The 19,972-nt window shown below is 41.8% G+C and overlaps 1 protein-coding gene across 1 annotated transcript in view; it reads right to left on the bottom strand.

Annotated features, from left to right (window-relative positions):
* Positions 1-412: 412 nt before the first annotated feature.
* ube2f (ubiquitin-conjugating enzyme E2F (putative)) overlaps positions 413-19,972 on the bottom strand; it is a 36,458-nt gene continuing 16,898 nt past the window's right edge. The window contains exons 6-10 of the mRNA XM_084022904.1: positions 19,039-19,109; positions 18,773-18,830; positions 14,112-14,144; positions 13,007-13,069; positions 413-3,161 (exon numbers count right to left, since the gene is read on the bottom strand). Coding sequence (XP_083879030.1) covers positions 3,111-3,161; positions 13,007-13,069; positions 14,112-14,144; positions 18,773-18,830; positions 19,039-19,109 — 276 coding nt within the window. The 3' untranslated portion in view covers positions 413-3,110. The remainder of the gene's footprint in view (positions 3,162-13,006; positions 13,070-14,111; positions 14,145-18,772; positions 18,831-19,038; positions 19,110-19,972) is intronic.

Here is a 19,972-nt window from a genome sequence, read left to right as displayed (position 1 = left end):
CACGCACACACACACACACACACACACACACACACACACTTGTGATGCCACAGGGTGCGTGTATAGCATGATTGAGTTTCCTCCAAACCCATGCATAATAAAAAGCTGTGTGGGTGACTGACGTGTGTGTGTGTGTCAAATGGCTGACAGTTGTCGATGGGAGTTGAAAATTGTGTGCTGAATGTACCCTCCTAGCTAAATATAACAGAGTTATAGCTACAAACAGCACCAAGGCAACAAAAGTACATTAGAAATATCTGTAAAATTTACATAAAAGTAAAAAAACAACGAAAAACTGATCACAAAAAATATTTAACGGGCGTTTGACGAGGGGCTCGTCCCTAGAGAGGCCGTATGTATGACAAAAGAAACAAGACACATTACTGTTTTTTTATTTATATTCTCTTTAATATATCTTAAAAAATGGATATACAATCTGAGAAAGTAAAGGTTGAGGATTTGAAGAACAACACATCATTGTTAATCTTCTCCTCTGGCCCAAAGACGAGTCAGCCCAAGCAGAGACATTAGCCCCAAAAGCATTCTGGGAAAAAAAAAAAAAGAGAAAAGAAGCTGCTAACTGCCAAACCAAAGGATGTATGGCAAATCACAGCATTAGTAAGGCTAAGATTAAGTACAAGTATTGGGCTACCGCATCCCGGGGGAAACTACCGTGACCATGAATCGCCATGGCGATCACACAGGACGGCTCCCTATTATTTAGGCGGTTACATTAGCCTTGAAGATTTGAGTGGACCAACGCCCACATTCACATCTGCTTTCAACGAGGCTCCGTCGTATCACCGGCTCTGTGATTCTAGCAGGGGGCAGTTCAGGTGTGTTTACTGGAACTCGGAAATAAAACAATCTTTAATTTGAGCTGTTGAACTCTGGGCCAGAATAACAAAACAACAACAAAAAGGGGAGCATAGAGGGAACCAGAGCATGCTAACAAGTCATTTCAACACGTCGTACTTTTTAACTGCCCAACACACACACACACACACACACACACACACACACACACACACACACACACACACACACACACACACACAGTCATCATAAAATCTCAATCATCCTTTAATAAATGCACCACCGGCGGATCACGTGGCCTCATGCAGACGCGTGAACACAAAGCTGAACTTCTGAACTTGAGAAGTGTTGATGTTCGGACATCGCACAAACAAACGCACAGCTACACACACACAGACCACCGCACACTCACTGGCTAACCCTCTCCCTCTCACACACACATAATGAACACACGCGCTAATGGCCAAAGCAGCACTCGCTCGACTTTGCTAGCATGCTAACGAGTGAGCTAGCAAGCATTAGCGAGCGAGCTAATCCACTGGTGAGCATACAAACGTGTTAACTTTCAGACCTCCGACGTCGTCCACGTTGTGTGAACGTCAGGAAAACAGACACCTGATAAAAACAACTCACTAGTTAGCTAGCTAGCTAGCTAGCTCACTCACTAGTGTGTTAGCTCGCTAGCCTGCTCGCTAGCTAGTTAGCTTGCTTTCTTACTGCCTGACAGCGGAGAAAACAGTCGATACAAACGCAAAGAGGAAGGAGTTGGAGAATGAGACGTCAATACAATGAAGTCATAACGTCTTAGGAAAGCAAAACATAATTTATTCCGTACGACAGCGCAATGACAATGAATTGAAACAATATCTGTGAATTTAAAGCGCTGACTTTAAGATTCAAAGGAATATTTCACCCACAATGTGACCATCTGTATCAGCCAACGCAACCCCGTGTTCTGTTGAATTCTTGAGGAGGAAACTTGGATTAAACTGCACGAGGTGTGAGAGTTTGTAAACCTGTGATTTGATACCGTTTAGCTGTTGCTAAATTTACCCCCCAGAGGGCAGTTTCTTCTTGAAATCAAGGTCACGTGGGGAAAGTAATTCATACATAAATGGTGACTTTATTGGTGAAATGTGTTCACATTCATGTTGTCAACGGTGTACGACTTTTGACCTAATCCCAGAATTTTAGGGACGACAAAACTGAACATAACTTCTTTAAGTGCTAAATGCTACGTTCACCAACGGTGTCTGTCTGCTGTTTGTGGGGTTTTTAGAGCTTTAAAACCTGCTGGCTGGACGAGAGCACTGAGAACACACATTCTGGGACCATTAGAAAAAAACAGTTCCATGTATTCGTTATGGGTAGATAATTGAATCAGTCCTTTGAACTCAGTCAATGTTTCATAGCATTGCGCTGTAGCACGAACGAACCTCAACGTCCTCGATGGAAAAAGATATGTGGTTGTGAAAGAAGAGGATGCTGAGGAGATGAGGAGGAGGATGCTGAGGAGGAGGAGGAGCTGAGAACATTTGGCTGTGGTCGTACTTCATCCCACTGGAGCTGAAGACGCGAAGCAGGAAGTGCGAGCGTTCACATGCGAGGAGAGTGACAACGGGACGATGTGGTCATTCACATGCTGTCTAGTGGGGCGACTTGAGTGTGTGTGTGTGTGTGTGTGTGTGTTGACCTCGGACTACAGGAAGTGACACGGTGTGTTTATATGTGAACTCACATGCATTTTCTCGTTAGTGACACAAACACACAGCAGGCACTGGAACAGAGAGCTGATAGCAACACGTATTCTTTCCTCTTGATTCGCCAATTTTATATATTTTTTTTTTAGTTGTTTTTTTTAAAAGCTGAACCAGAATTCATTTCTTTTTTTCTTCTTTTTCTTGTGCTGCGCCGGTGAGTCATCACATCCCTCGCCGGTCGTTGCCATGGCTCGTTTCCGTGGCGGCGGCAGCACTCGGTGATCTCGCCACCGTGAACAGACATCGTGGTCGTCGCGATTCGGATACTTCCAAGAGGATTTTTCTTTTGTATGCAAGTCTTTTTTCCCTCTTTCTTCTATTTTTTTTTAAAATTTCGTTCCTCTAGCGTTGAGTTTATTGCAAACGGGGGGTGAAGAGCGGCGCGTGGGGGGCCGTGGCGTCGGGGCGGAGGGGTGCGGTGAGAGTCAAAGAGCCAGCTGTTGATTTCACACGTTGTTGGCCGAGATAAGCGGAGGCAAGGTAGAGCAGTTTGGTTGGTTGGTGCAGGCTGATGTAGGAAGCCCGGTGCTTTCATCATCTGGCGTAGTGCTTGATGTAATCTTGAACCTTATTCCGAAAATCCTCCTGGAGTGGAGACACAGAGAGTGTGAGAGTTAGATGGGAACATTAATAAAAAAGCACATCATCACAGACACACAGGGAATTTAATATTTGGTCTTTTTGGCGAGTCGATTTAACCATAAGTTACATGCTAAAGTGTGAAGATTTGTGTTATTTTACACTCACACTTTCATGTTGATAATTTTATGAGGATTTATGATCCATCATAATCTTAAATCTACTCTCAAAGAGAAGAACCACCTCATTGGAGTGGTCTCTCCTTGGCCAAATCCCTTCTGGTCTTGTGTGTCCTCTCCATGTTTTTCCTCTGCTCTCTATCAGACTGTGTTGGCTTCCTTCCATCCCCTCCACCCCTCCATCCTGTAAACACCCCTCCGTCACTCCTCTGACCCATCGCTCCTGGTTAAATCTGACCTGAGCTCTGTGTGACCTCCCGTTTCAAGCCTTCGTGTCTTTGCCTCCTACATCCTCCAGATTTTGTTCAAACTATTCGTTAACAAATCAAGCAGAATGCACACAAAGAAAACCATGGATTTGGACAATATTCAGTTGAGCAGCAGCAGCAGGAGCTTTCGTCTGTGAATTCCTTTATTCTTTGAGATAAAAGAAACAGGACTTTACAAAGCTGCACTGTAGTTTGACACTTTGTAAATTATAGCAACTGTTGTAATTGGGGGCAAACTGTCTGCAGCTGAGGGAACATTCTTCTCTGGGATTTATGACGATGGCTTCGGCTACATCAATGTTCCCGTAGTCATGTACAGAACGTTTAAAAAGACTCATGTAGCTTCTGAATGTGGAACTCTGGCTCTGCAGTATGGCTGAGCACAGACTTCTGATTTGCAGTGGAAGTAGTTTCTGGTCTGTTGGACTCCAAATGGACCTGTCAATCACAGTGTAGCCCCGCCCCCTAAAGCATCCCCTGCTTTCTGGTCTGGTGGACTCTAAATGGACCATAATGTACTAAATGAACATCATGCTGGATTGAAGAAGACTTGAAACTAGAGATTGAGACCATAAACTCATGTTTACAATGTTTACTGAGATAATACATCAAGAGAGAAGTAGGACCATTTTCTCATAGACTTCTATACAACCAGAGAGGAGTCGCCCCCTGGTGGCCAGCAGAGAGAAGTAGGACCATTTTCTCATAGACTTCTATACAACCAGAGAGGAGTCGCCCCCTGGTGGCCAGCAGAGAGAAGTAGGACCATTTTCTCATAGACTTCTATACAACCAGAGAGGAGTCGCCCCCTAGTGGCCAGCAGAGAGAAGTAGGACCATTTTCTCATAGACTTCTATACAACCAGAGAGGAGTCGCCCCCTGGTGGCCAGCACAGAGAATGCAAGTTTAAGACATGGACTTGGATGTTGCTGCCTGTGAGAGACAACATGCATGTCAGCTGTATGGCTTCGCCCACAAATCAATTTACTCTTCACTTCACTGAAAACACTCTTTAATATTTAACGAGCTTGCTTGTCGCTGAATGAATAGCGTGCTTCATCACAAACGAGTGTCCCACGCCGACGTCGGTTTACTGATTCACGCCACAGCTCCAACACGCTGCCGGGAGCTTCTGTGGGGAACCGGAGAACGTGAGAAAAACCAGGCGGCGGGAGGAGAAAGATGGAAAGACGCCATGCGTGTGTGTAAACATAGATGACGAACAGGAATGCTGAGAGGCCGCCAGCGACAAAAACATTCAGCCGTGATGACAGCAGTTTGAGTCCAGCAGGATGATGGATTGACCTTATTGCAGCTGAGGGATCTCTCCCCCCCAAGGGCCTATTTTAAGTACAGCTCAAAGCACAAAGCGGTGGGTTTATGGGACTGTGTGGGTATCTCCACCTGCTTAATGCTATTCTGGTTTGGTGCAGTGGCTTTATGTAAAACGTGACAGTTTTAATGTCAGTGATTCAAATATTTCCATGTTTTTTAAACCATCATTGTGAGCCAACGCTGACACCGAAGAGCTGGAGGTCCAGACCGTACTGCCGGGAGAACGAGGACAGAGCCTGCTGCAGTAAAATGCTAAGTTTTCTAAATGGGAGTCTGGTGCTCGGAAGCACTACCGCCAGATCAACACAAAATTAGTTCCACGTAGTAACAGTGAATACAGTTCATCCCCAGGGGAGCATGAATGTCAAAACCAAATGTTATGGAAATCCATCCAATCTTCTGGGAAAACAAGAAGAAAAAACCTTTGACCCTGCTGAAGCACTCGAGCAGTGTCTCCTCAACGTTTTTTCCCCCCATTCTGGGGACCCACTTTTAAGAAAGATGACAAACCATTATCAGAACAAAATGAATATTCGAGTTCCCTCGTGTGGCTCAAAGGTGTACTGCAGATTTAATAAGACTGGAAGAAATTCTGCAAATGTATTTGGCCACCTTAATAAAATCTCCTGCGACCCGCCCATGGGTCCCCACCCAGTCTAGAGCAAAAGTTAGAGGATCCCCGAAATTCATCTTCTTGGCACCATAGGAAACAGACAGAATCTTGAGCGTCACCATGACGATCATTGCCGATATCAATGTGCTAAGATGAGACCCGACACTTTTTGAAACACAGTCGGCTTCATAGAATGACACGTTATCCACCGGTCTCATGGGATAAAGTGTCCGTCTGTCACTGCTCATCCACTCGCCTGTTTTTCTGGCATCTTTTGTGGAAAATCCACAACAAACAAAGACTTAAGAGAAACACGTAGACACAGCTGAGCCAGGAGTAGCAGGTTTACAGGCTGACACCAGAGAGGGAGGGAAGCTAAACCAACATGCATATGAAGAATGAGTGTAAACAACCCTTATAATACCATTCCATACAAATTTACTAAATTAATTAACATAAATTTACCTCCCCTCCCCCTCCCTGCCATTTTCTTTTTTGCAGCAGAAAATTGGCTGAGGCAGCAAATTACTTCGTCGTTCATTAGCGAACACTCTGCAGTCGATTAAAAACTTTGTTTGGCATCGGCTCACTTTTTCTGGCTCTATTTCACCCGCAGAAGGCAATTAAATCCCCCTCTCCTGCAGCGATCTGTGCAGGTACTCAAAATATGTACATCGCCATCTGAAGGGAATGCAAATGAAACGCCCGCGGGTACAGAGGGTTACCGCTCAAAAGATCTGCTCAAAAGTTGCTAACTCAGCAAAGGAAAGCCCCTGCATGCGTATGGTAAACAGACTGCAGACGGGGAAGATGAGTAAACAGGCAAGAGAACAAATGGAATGGGGAAGAGATGACGAGGCCTGGAGGCCACAAGAACACTCGACAGGCGTCTTTACACTTGGATTCGCTGAGGATTTGTTTGTTTTTTCTAGAATTCTGTAATTAAAAATGTCCGTCACATCCGGGCGCAGCTCTAGAAAAGTGAACTCCAGCGGGGTTTGCTGGGCTCTGCAGCAAATGCCAACGCTTTCCTCTCCACATGTGGCGTACATTTAATAAGGGAAAGTGGCGACGTGATGACGCTTCTGATTCAAAGCGACGCATCACACGGATTCCTCTCACGTCATCCAGCGCTGATGATGAAGGAGCTAAAGAAAGAGCTCGGAGAATGAGTCATGGTATGACTGTTCAGAATATCCAGAGCAAATACTATGGATTTAGGTTATCTATAAATACAGATGGCGTCGTTAAAAAAAGCTCAGTGGAGTCTCAACTATGATGAAAACTACACTCCACACCTCTTTTATTGAGAGTATTGTAACATTTTCATTTATTTGCTGCTGAAGATGGTGTTAACCGTAGTTCTAAAATCATCTCCATTTCATTTTAAATGGAATTTAAATAATTTACTATTTGTTTATTTGTAAAATTGTGGGGTTTTCTCTACGTCTTCAAATTTTGTTTAATGAACATTCTTCATGTTATATTTAAATTGTCCCAAAATAAAGTATTTACATTATTTTTTAAATAAAAACCGTATTATTTAAAACACTTTTGTATAAACACAGTACACACTCGTGCAGCTATGTTTATGAGTTTTTAAACGGATGTTTGATATACATGGCCACCATTTCAATGAATTAATTCAGGATCTTAATTTTGTAATTCTCTGTCAACTGTTGGGGTATTTTAGTTTTTCTTTCTAGAATTCAAGGGAACACGGGATGAAGAATTTAAATACAAATGATCATTTTGTGGGAGAACTGTTCCTTTAAACCTTCAGCAAGGCATTTGAGATGTTTGCCTGCACACAAAACAAGTACAAGAAAGATTGCCTATTTGTATGAAGTATTTTGAACTACACTGAATAGGTGGCTGGGACACAAATATGGGCTACAGGTGAAACGGTACATAAAACATTTCAGTATACATGCTATTTTTAACGTTGCATAATGAATCCACAATTGGAAGTACTTTCTGAAAGATTCTCCGGCGTCTTTTGGCACTGAAAGTGTTAAAGAATAACAGTGAACTCGCAGTAAATCATCTGTATCTGCAGACGGATCGTTAATGAAGAGTAGGTTTGAAGTCAAACAGTAGCCGAGTCCAAAGATTGATGGACAAATCACATAAGTACCGGGGAAGAGAAGAAGTGAGATAGCGTCAGATAAAAGAGCGTGAAGAAACAGGATAACGAGTGTGATGAATAACCCTCAACGATAAGGAACCACAACCTTGAGGAAAGCTCCGTCTTAGACCTGAATCCTGCATTTAGCAGAGAGTGGTGGAGAGAGAATGAAAGGAGAGGAGGCTTCACCTTCACCTTCACCTTCCTCCTTACTTTGCATGGCACCATTTGCGTATCCGATACCTTGACCCAGTCTTTCAAGGGAATCAATTTGTTTGGATTTTCCTCCACCTCGTAAAGGTGTGGTGTGTGTATTTTGGTGTCGTCAGGGCAACAAGACGAAAGGAAAGTAACTTCAATTTAAAATAATTCTGCCAATATTCTCTACCTGCGAGGAATTCACGACTCAGCATTCAATCCAAACATCGCTGTTGTCTCTCCAGCCTCCCTGCCGCGTTGACACTAATCTGACAGAACAGCACTTTATAATGGTGCTCCTTACTGAACACATACAATCCTGAAGGACTCAAGACGTTATCTGTGCCTTAGCTGAATGATTTCAACTCCAGCGAAGATGTGAAGCGAAAGCCTCTCCGAGGTAATCGGAAATAGAAATTTGCTTCACATTTGGCGTGAAAACACCGTAACACAGTCGCTCCTTTAAAGAAAACGGGTACGAAACTCGATGTCCAGTCACCTGTAACAGCGAACCCAACGTATCACCCTAAACCTAGATTGATGGGCAGAGCAAACGGTTTGTTTTCCACCAGGATCTCATGTGACCTGACCTTTGGCCCCCTAGTTGTTTGTGTATTTATGCTTGACAATTGATTAAAGAGGCTACGCCACTGGAGATATCTGAGGAAGCGTGAGAATGTGAGAGAAAGGTGGTGTCTCCTATTGATGAGTAACAATCAATAGATTCAGAGGGCGACAATGGGAACCGTGGAGTCCTGCCCTCTGTGCTTCAGTAGCAGCAAATATCGTATTACGGTATGCAGAAAAAAATCTCTTGCAATATGTCCCAGATACATTGGGGACGATATATAATATAAATAAGTGCAGGCTTTCTGGCAGGTCGGTCTGCTGCCATTCTATCAACATGTGACATTTAAATAATGAGCGTTCAGACTCTTTCCATGTCTGCAACCAAACCTCAGAATAAGATTTCTCATTTTCAGACCATTTCAAAAAGACACATTTTCCTCTGTTCTTTCCCTCCATAACAAAAGCACTATTGTGATGTGTTGTAGATGACAGATGCAATGTGTTACAGTTTATTTGCTACAGTTTATCACAACTTGTGCCTGTACTTTTTTATTTGACCCAAACTTTCTGAAGCCCTATTCCCAGAATCCGCTACTCATTTTCATCTTTTGTAGCTTTTTGTATTCAGTAAGTATGCAGAGGAAAGCCAGCCACACTCATTTTGTGAAAAGGTACATTTTCAATTTTATGTGTTTCACACATTTGTTTTCATGCCAAAGAGAAGCCTTGTTGGTATTCGTCAACAGTCTACATAAAGCTGAAAACTAAATGGTGAAACCCAGGGAGCACATCAATCAGATGATTTACTCTCACCTCAACATGACAGTCTGCAATGGCAACTGATGTTTCAGAATCCGGTATTAATCACATATTGATGTAAATGCAGCTAATGCTGGAGCTGCAGACTCTTTATGGTCGATTAGCATAATACTGTCCATACAAACTGTCTTTGTTATACAGGTGTAGAAAAAGAAATAGCCACTCATAATGGTACACACACACACACAACACACACACACACACACACACACACACACACACACACACACACACACACACACACACACACACACACACACACACACACACACACACACACACACACACACACACACACACACACACACACTTTCTAAATTGCCCATGAGGGTGCTTCCTTTCAGCCACTTTACCCAGCAAATGTATTCAGAGAGCAGCCACAGGAGTTCCACTTCAAAAGCTTCAACACACACACACACACACACACACACACACACACACACACACACACACACACACACACACACACACACACACACACACACACACACACACACACACACACACACACACACACACACACACACACACACACGTGTGCTGATACGCACGCACACACCCACGGCTTCACCCACTCTGAAGCTGAAGTTGATTACAGCAGGCTGTGACTCAGTGGGAGCGGGTCACGGATGGCTGACTGTGTTTTCAGTTGTTGTGACTCCAGAGAACCACAACAGCTCACTTAAGCCATTTAAAATGCTTCGATAACATGTTCTCCTTTAAACTGCTTAATTATTACATGTTGTAAACTGAAAACAAAGGAGCATCGATACGATCTTCAATCATGCATGGTTCAGGATATGCAGGAATAACGTCTCTCGACTACATCTTGAGTTGTGTGAGGATACTGCGTCCTGTAAACGAGCATGTGTGGGTGGAGCTTGTATACCTGCCCTGTTGATGCTGTAAGGAATTAAATGGATGCTTGCACTTTCTGGAAATCAACTTCAGTGACGACGTCATGCTTAAAGAAGAAGAAAAAACTCCAATAAAGCAACTAAAAATGTCAAACATTTCTGCTTTTCGGTCCATCCCACCAAATCAAATTGCCTTTCTCCTCATAGCATCTGTTTAATAGTTTTTCTAATTTAACGAGCCCTCTGATCTAATTAAAAAACGTCCTCATAAATCACACCAACAGTTCTGATGATCATGAGAGTTAAAAGCTACTTGACATAAATGCAATCATGTCGTCTGTATGAGGAATGTAGATACACATCATGTAACATCCAGAGGTAAAACAGAGGCAGCACTATGGAAGTATTTCTGTGCCATCAGAGTTTGAATATGAATTTCTAAGATTGAAATTTTTCAGTATCAAAATCAGACTTTGAATTTTAAAAACCATCTAGCACTGAATTTTTTTTTGCCTCTGAATTTGAAAAAAATTCAGTGTAAACAAAATCAACATCTCAAAAAAATCTGCGTGAAAAAAACTCAAATTAAAAAAAATAATCAGATCTAAAAAAATTCAACGTCAAAAAATTCAGTCTAAAAAAATTCAAGGTCTGATTTTGATACTGAAAAATTTCAATCTTAGAAATTCATATTCAAACTCAGATGGCACAGAAATACTTCCATACAGCACCCTCTCCTGTTTAGGTCTGTCGTAAACAAAAAGTATAATTAATAATCCTCATCAGGCATGGGGGGTTACCTTCCTTCCATCACTTCATGGAATAAGCAATTAGCACATCAGCCATATTCGTTAGGTGACTGATGGATAAGTTCATGACCCCGCAACGAAACACCTCCGCATGAACATGCGTCTGAAAAATAAAAAGGTAAGTAAACGTGAAGAGCGTGGAAGCCTTTCAGTAAGACACGAAACCAGCTCACGTTTACTCCTCCATGACTCACTTCATAACTGAGCCATACATTTACTTTTCTGACACAAATTAATTGATTTTCCATCATCGCTGCCAGGTGAAGAGCCGAAGGAGGTCATTTGTCCTTCTTTTTATTTGAGTGATGGTGACTGAAATATCCCATGCAGGTGCAAAGTCAATGTTTTTCACAAACCTAAATCTCCTGCAGGAATGCACCAACACGTAAGAGGCTTTGGCTCATTCCTTTGTAAAACCACAGGAAACCTCATGGAAGTGGATGAACTCAACTGACCAATCATAACCCCTGCAACAAACCAGAAGTCATTTCTTGGCCACCAACTTCCTCTATACACACACACACACACACACACACACACACACACACACACACACACACACACACACACACACACACACACACACACACACACACACACACACACACACACACACACACACACACACACACACACACACACACACACACACACACACACAGAGAGAGAGAGAGAGTCTTTCATCTAATAGGGTCACAGGTCGGCCATTATCGTGCACTGCTGGGTGCACCCCGATGCATCACAAGAAAGGGGCGTTCAAAGTGCCAAAGGTCAAAGGTTGTACTTAAAAAAGAAAAACTTTCAGTTCATCTCAACTATTACCCTGGTCAGCAGCAGACTTTAGTCCGGCTAAACATAACACACTTCAGGACACTTCCTGATGTACTGATAGAGAAGCCAATGGAAGAGTTCATGCCGTGTGTGTGTGTGTGTGTGTGTGTGTGTGTGTGTGTGTGTGTGTGTCGGTGTGTGAATGAGTATTCAGATTAGCTGCTGATGAGCTGGATGGCACCTTGTATGGGAATTATTCTATTAGTTTATGTTTTTGTGGGTGATATGGTGAAAATCTAATATTTTTACCAAATATGGCTATATGAATATTGTTATGATAAAGAAGGGCAGTTTTGATTTTATTTACACAATATGCTTTTAATAAATAACCATCAGTAATGTGGATATAATGAGTAAGTGGGAAAGGCCAATAATAGAACAGCTGTAAGAGTCTGGTATGTTTGAAAAATGAATGAATGCAGCCTTTAAAACCAAAACAATACTCCACATATGCCATATTCCAAAGTCCAAAATCTAATATGATGTTTATTCTCATATCACAATGTCATTATATCGATAATAGATTGGAAAAGAGCTATATAAATACTAGTTTGTTTTACCCTAGAGGAAGGTTGTCTGTGCAAAAAACACTGGATAGCAAGGGCTAGATGAAGCATAACTAAAGTTACAGTACACACACACACACACACACACACACACACACACACACACACACACACACACACACACACACACACACACACACACACACACACACACACACACACACACACACACACACACACACACACACACACACACACAGTAGTGAGGTGTGTGGGAATTCCGCTTTAGGGTACTGATTCGGCAAATTGTAGAGGCTGCCATCTACCGTTAAGGCACACAATTAAATACTTCTGCATGAATAAGTACGTAAGTAATAAGTATATAAAAATATAAATAATAATAACGTCACAGACATTCAGAGGGGGCCGTTTGCTTTTTGTCTTCAGCCCACCAGATAAAGCACTGTCGACTGGCTATGACATAATCCCACATAAAAGAGCAGAACAGGAAGCTGCAGCGTGGAAATGTAGCTCCAGCAGCAGCTGTACGTCTTGTCCAAATGCATTTTTAACGCAGGGTGTCGACAGAATCTGGGATATGAATGTGATTATGGAGACGATGAGCATATCTGAGACACGACAGGGAGGCTTCACGAGAGAACCGTCTGCATGTCAATGCATTTATGTCCGACGATAAAACAGAATTAAAGATGCGATCAATGTCGGTAAAACGTCACCTTGTCTCTCAGATGATGTTCTGCTGCGTCGATGTTCAACGGGTCATCGAAGTTCAACAGGTCCTGCAGCAGAGGCAAGGAGAGACAAAAGTTGTGAAGGATCATGGATGAAGAGAACTTTACACTTCTGTCACAATTTATTTTACAATAATAATACTAAAAAAAAAAAAGCTGCTGAGGGAGATATCGCCCACGACAGCACTGTTTGCTGTTCGCAATGTCACCCCGGATTCTCCGACTGCAACAAACAAAACATCATAATTATGCCGTTGCCGTAGCGATGCCATGCACAACGAGCGAGGCAAGAGGCAGCATGTTATTAGAGATAAAAAGGAGGATGGCCTAAGAGGTAAGATTACTCTCAGCTGCTTGCATACTGTTTTAATCAGAGGTCTTCAAGGCTGATAGTGACCCGTAGGAGGGACTTTTTATTAAACCGAGCCAATAATAATCTGTAGTGCCTAATTTGGGGGATCCCCTGCAGACCCCCTAGGAGTCGCGGACCCCCTGTTGAAGATTTCTGCTTTAAATGATCCATGATTGTTTATTTTAAACGTTTCCATTTGATTTAAAGGTGTGTTTGTGTCCATATTAACGGAATCAAATCACTTCTAGCCTATAATATAATGTTCTCAATGATCAAGTATAACCTGGAATCTGATTAGTTGTCTTTCTGAAGAATATCACATCCATTACACTCGTGACCTGGCACTCGGGGACATCCAGAACCAGGAGTATAATGTTCAATCACATTTTTAATTTTCACATTATCATCTCTAATTCTTCTTCATACGGAGAAAGATAATTTCCCCCAAGTCGGAGATGATGGTGGCATTACAGCTGTGAAGAGTGATTAATAGAAGAAGTGGTTCATGCTCACTGGTGTAACCTACATACAGAAAGCAACTTTGTTCAAAGAGAAAACTCTCTGGTCTTATTTAACAACAGGAAACTCTGTGCATAAACATGGTTTTCATTTTCCATAAAATCAGCACAATCGTCCAACTGTGAGGACAAATCTACATTTTTATCTATATTTATCTTTAGATAATTTAATTTCCAACAACAAAGCCACATTAATGAAGTAAAAACAAGCAAAACTTACAGTAAACAAGGAGTTCAATCCCCAGACAACGTCCTGGGAAAGAAGAGAGAACAAGACATGAATGATCAAATCAAACTGCATCAGTTTAAATATGAATGAAAACACACAGTTTTCCTCTACATGCAGCCATCTGTGGCGGTTTATGACGCCTGTCACATAATGATGATTCATAATAAACATTCATTCACAAAAGGTTAATCAATACACACACCTGTTGATTTGATTTACATAATTGCGTGAAGCTTTGAACGAGCAGAACGTCCTGCTCCCCGTCTCCGGGGCAACACCAATAGATTTCATTTACAAACTGAGAGAAAACAAACATTCCATCCGTTTCATCCCCGGTGAACTGAAACCACACTATCAGCTATAATTAGCGCCAGCCTGTTACTAGAGGCGTCGTGCAATGGCTGGTATACTATTTAAGAAACTGAGTTGTGCATTTTCAAAGTTTGTTCTTCCATGTAGAAGGTTGCAGTGAAATTAAGACAACACAACCTCTGATTGCATTGCCGTCTGGTTTGATTCCACTTTATTTTCTCTCATTTCTCCGTGTGAATACTACAGAGCTAAACTAAAAATCAGCTAAGAATCAGTATGAAGGGTTTTGGGACACTGCACTTATTTCACAGCAGGGGGGTCTTGGTAGCCTGAAGATGGCGTCTTCAAGTATTATTTAATAATATTGCAAATACAAGTTAAAACTTTTGGTAAAAAAAACCTCACAAAGCTAAAGAGAGCAGACTGCGACTTCAAATAGAGGAAAAGTTCTGCATTCTCTTAATAGAGCCGTCTGCTCTCTGCAGGCAGGTGTATAATTCAAGCCAGTAAGATCAGCTCCGGCATAGCTTCTCTTCCCCGTTTCTGCGGTTGCCATGGTCACGCGATGAACGTTGAATAAGTGGAACAAACTAAATGCAGCGGCAAACAGCGGACGCAGTGGGCGCTTGCTGTCTGAAAGTGGTGACAGAAGAGGGACGTCATCACCCGCTCTAACACTAACGCAATGCTTCCTGACACACAGCTTTTGCACTCTCTTTTTCCTCACACACGTTTGTGACACACAGGAGCCCCGAGTCTGACCGCTCTCACACCACGACACACACATCTGCGTTTAAGTAAACAGCGATGGACTGGATTTAAACTTGGACCACGAGTTACAAACATCCGACGACTCGAGACCGAATAGCCAAAAAAACACATATATGAGCAGCATCGAAAGGTCACTGTACTTTCCATCGGAGGTGAACTCCTTATTGCTCAACAAAAGGATCATGTCAGTGTATGCCATCGATTCATCACTAGTCAGATTTGAGACAAAAAAGCTTTTTTAATCTGTCTATAAGTTATGGATCAATTGAGGTTGGATGAGTTTTAAAAAGTTGAATTTACCAACATTATTAACATATGAAAAGTACATGCTTACACATGTAAGTATGAACTTTGTCACTGCTGCATCTAGATGATGGCTTTGCTTTTTTACATTCAATGACGTACAAACGGAACATGAACCATTGCAACACGATTAAATACAGCTTATTAAAGACATTCTGAACACAGGTCTGACCATTAATTAGCCTGCCCTTATAACGTATACGATCAGTGTGATTTCTTCATATAATAAAATAAATATCAATCAATCATTCTGTTTAGAGTTTCAAGTCCAAACACATTGAAAACATTTTGGATTTTCTTCTCCCTGATGTACAAAGCGAGCCGAACCGTGGGCTTGTTGAATATTGTGCATCTCTACAGGTTACATGAGTGTGTGTGTGTGTGTGTATATGTGTGTGTGTGTAGTCCCTCACAACACTGTCCACCCAATTCTATCTCCATACAGCGAGGCGGAATAACGACACACAGCAGTCCTGCCTTGAAAAGGCTTCGTTAAAAGGAACTCATCTCTTCGAGCTGCAGAATCTCTTTGTCGCACCAGGAAACCAGCAACAGTTTGAAACGTCTCCACTTCGTTATCTTTCACAGAGAGCCGATACGGCGGCTGTTACTTCATGTATGTTTGTAGTGAAACGTTGCACAAATGCATCCGTGCCAAGAACGCCTTCGCTTTAATGCCAGAGAGTCTTAAGCCCGACTACGTGCTCGCTGGTTATTATTGCTATAATGAATACGAACATAAGGAAAGGTAAGCACGTATTCTGTATGCAAAGCTGCTTTCCTTGCAGTGCTTGGAATCAAGGCTGAAGAAGAGAAGCACTGAAAACAACAAGAACGCACATCTAAGAGGGTTATAAAAGACACGCCGAGGGTGAGTTATATATATAATCATCAAATACGCATTTTACGATTCATTCTTAAATGATGAAAATACTGTTATATTTGACATGACTTGCTATTTTTTTTTTATTTCTGTATGTATCACCAGTGTATTGCGCTGGAGATGCTCCGCAGGATCGGCCAAAGAGAATAAAACAGCAGAAAAAGGGACGACATGTGTGTGTGTGTGTTTGTGATGAAAGGAAAAGTAATTATAAGAGAGCATGTGTAGGCACACATTCAAGCCCCCCATGAAAGTAATCAGCAGAAGGTAAATGAAAGACAAGGCCTGCATGTTTACGTCCACTACAAAACCCCTTCCAAGAAGTTGGGATAATCGCAGCTTGGTAACGGACACTGAACAGCTGATGTGATGGTTTCTACACGCCTGTCACGGTCACCACCACATCGTCTGCATACGGTGTAAACATGTCAGGGAAGAAAAGAATAAGATGGATACCCTCTCAATGCATGCAAGAAGAGAGTATTTTGCTCTTAGTTATGGCAGAATACATTGGAAATCAATACCTAGATGTATGGTTTTCCAGTCAATAAAAGGCCCATTTTAAATCTATAGAATTTTCAGGTATCTGTACTTTACTTGAGTATTTATTTTGCTGACAAATGTACACTTCTACTCCCTACATTTTAAAACAAATATCTGTACTTTTGACTCCTCACATTTTCAAAACAGGCTTGTTACTTTCGTTTTAATGCATTGGAAGGGAATTAGCAATTATTTTTTTCTTATTAGTATGACGCAAGTTCCAGTTAACCTTGCAACAATAAAAATGGCTAGTAGAAATGTCCTTTATAGGGATACTCATAGGGAGTACATTTCAGAGCCAACTCCCTAAGTTGAAACAGTACTTCTACTTTTACCAGTTCTTTTGAACTCAAAGTATTTGTACTTCTACTCGAGGATAGAATGTCTGATTATGTGTGGCTCCATTTCCTCCATCTTGCGTCGCCTACCATCTCATTCTTGTCAGAGTCTCACCGTTGACAGTAAACCACACAAGTGTGTTTTGGCCGTGAGTCAAACCAAGTGGTTGTTCGCTCAAGCAAATCATTTTCCAGGAATGAACAGATAACCTCATAAACATACACGCTACATAACATCGTCTATCCTCTACTTTCATACCAATCCTTAGCCGTCATTGGTATACTGATGTTTGAGAGACTGAATGCCTGATGTGGAGAGTTGATCTTGGCCTGTGAAGCAGGGCTTGAAACAATCTCACAGTCTTCCATAGTGGAAAGTGTGGACGTGGACTTTCCTGATCAAGTGCTCTCACAGATCAGTTGAGGTTTTTGCTGTGGATAAAAAATGAAGAGATACCGACTTATAAAACCTAAAAGAGCAAAATGGGAAGAGAACCCTGAAGGAAAAGACAAATCTTGACAGTAAGTAGAAGCTTTGGCAGCAAACTCAAGAGGAAGTAGAAGATTTAGTGGATGACCCTCCAGACCAGAGGTGTTAAACTCACATAGCGCGCTGGGCCAGTAAAATCACTGCATAATGACCTATAACCACATTTATTTAAGACTGATTGGACACCTGCTGGCTCTCGGCCCATATATGTTTGACTCCCCCGATCTGGACCTCTACAGAATCTGGTACTGGAGGTAGGAGGGTAGGCCAATGCCAACTCATCCATTCGCTTGTTAAGGCACTTCCACCCCATATGCATTAATTCACGTATTTGCATAATTACAATCACATCCCAGTGCAGTGACTGAGATGAATGTTGATCTAGGCCTGCGCCCCTGCAGAGAAAAACACAGACCGTCGACTGGATCAGAATGTTAGTCAAAACTAAGCATGAAAGGCTTCACCCCACAACTACATCCTACCTCCACCATAGCCGCCATCAAACATCATTTCAGTCAAATCCGGAACCTTTAAACCTCAGTAACAGTGAAAGGTAAAGCCCAAAGAAGTCTCGACCCTCTTTTTCATGGAACTGAAAAGCCTTTCATTGTGAAGTTTTCCTCACAAGGCTCCACAGACGAGTTTTCATTGGGTCCTGCGAGGAATCCACAGTGTTTTCATCAGCCTGCAGAAACACATCCTTCACCCTCATTTTGTAAGTGTAGCGTAGAAGGCTTCATGTCAAGGAGTGTGACACCAGGGCCTTTTGTGTTCTTTTTCGTAATTATCATGGGACCTTTTTGCCTTTATTAGAGAGAAAGGGCATAGAGACTGGAAAGAGTGGAAACAGATTTCTATCTTCACACCCTCTAATTATGAGCACTTTCCAAAGTCTCACATTCACCCGACCCTTCTTTTATGACAAATAATAACCATCCTTCTCCCTGTCATCAGACCATGAGTCAACGGGTTCAGAGATTACATTTTCTTTCATTGAAGGCAATGTATTTACCTTTAATGTTCTAGTAGGGGCCCAGCCTGTGCCATCGATAGAGTGTTCCCGCAATAAGCTAAAATAAAAATGAAAAAGAAACACACAGGTCATTTACGATACTTGCATGCTATCGAAGACACTTCACGGCAGCTCATCAGTGTGCATTGTTTCGTGATGCCAACGGTTACAAAGTCTTTATTTGGCTTGCATGCATTTATTAGCACGGAGAACAATAATGTATCATAAATAAAATAGGACTTGAAAGAAGGCGTCTGCATCGTTACCTCAAACAGATCTCTCCGTTCTCTGTGATGTTCGGGTGCCATATTCTGGTCAGACATCTCACTTTAGGAGGCTGAAAATGAGCAAGAAAAGGGACAGACATTTTTATTTACTTAAAAAAGAACACTTTTTTTAATAACATATACATACCTTAGTCTGATCATCTGTATACGATAGTCTTTGCAGAAGGTTTAAATAGACTGTTTAAGCATTTGCTGCTTAAATTGCTATTTCAATATAAAACAGATTTACGTTTAAAGTTAAAATAATCCTCCTCAAGTAGCAAAACGGTTCACAATTGACAGACAAATGTAAGTACTTGAAGAGTCTCCATGGTTACATATAAAAATAAATACTCTCCAATCCAATTCATTGGTATCTTCTATTATGTGCTATTGAAAATCAATCAAAGCTATTTTTGTTCAGTAAAGACGCACACACAAAACAATAAATGGCCTTGAAAAGGGAACGAGGCCGTGAAATAAGGAAATAATTATAAGGTAAACTACAATATCTGTGGCGATGATGCGACTCGAATGCTATATTTACCCCATTTTATCTGTTTTTGTGGGATTCCTCGGTTGTGAGCAGTGAAATAGACAAGCCCTCAAAACTCAAGGCTCATAATGTTTAACATTAATATCTGTTCATCATCACGTGATAGTATTTCATTCTCTTCGCCACACTGAGAGCGTGGCGGCGATAGAGAGAGAAAAGAGAATGGTGAAAATAATAATGAGAGAAAAGGTTCTATTGTTAGCCTCCATGCCTCTTTAGTGAAATGTATTTCTTGTCGTTCACACTCCGACCTTCATTTGTGTGAAACCTACTGCAGTTAGACTCACTCTGGGAAAGCATGTATATCATATCGTGATTTTTGGTGAATTTGATGGATGGAAACCCATTCGAACAACGGTCCTCATGTAAAAAAGAGAA

This window comes from Eutrigla gurnardus (assembly GCF_963514095.1).
Source record: "Eutrigla gurnardus genome assembly, chromosome: 12".
Lineage (NCBI taxonomy): Eukaryota > Metazoa > Chordata > Actinopteri > Perciformes > Triglidae > Eutrigla > Eutrigla gurnardus.
The sequence above is the reverse complement of the archived record's forward strand: the minus strand, read 5'-3'. Positions and strand labels throughout refer to the sequence as shown.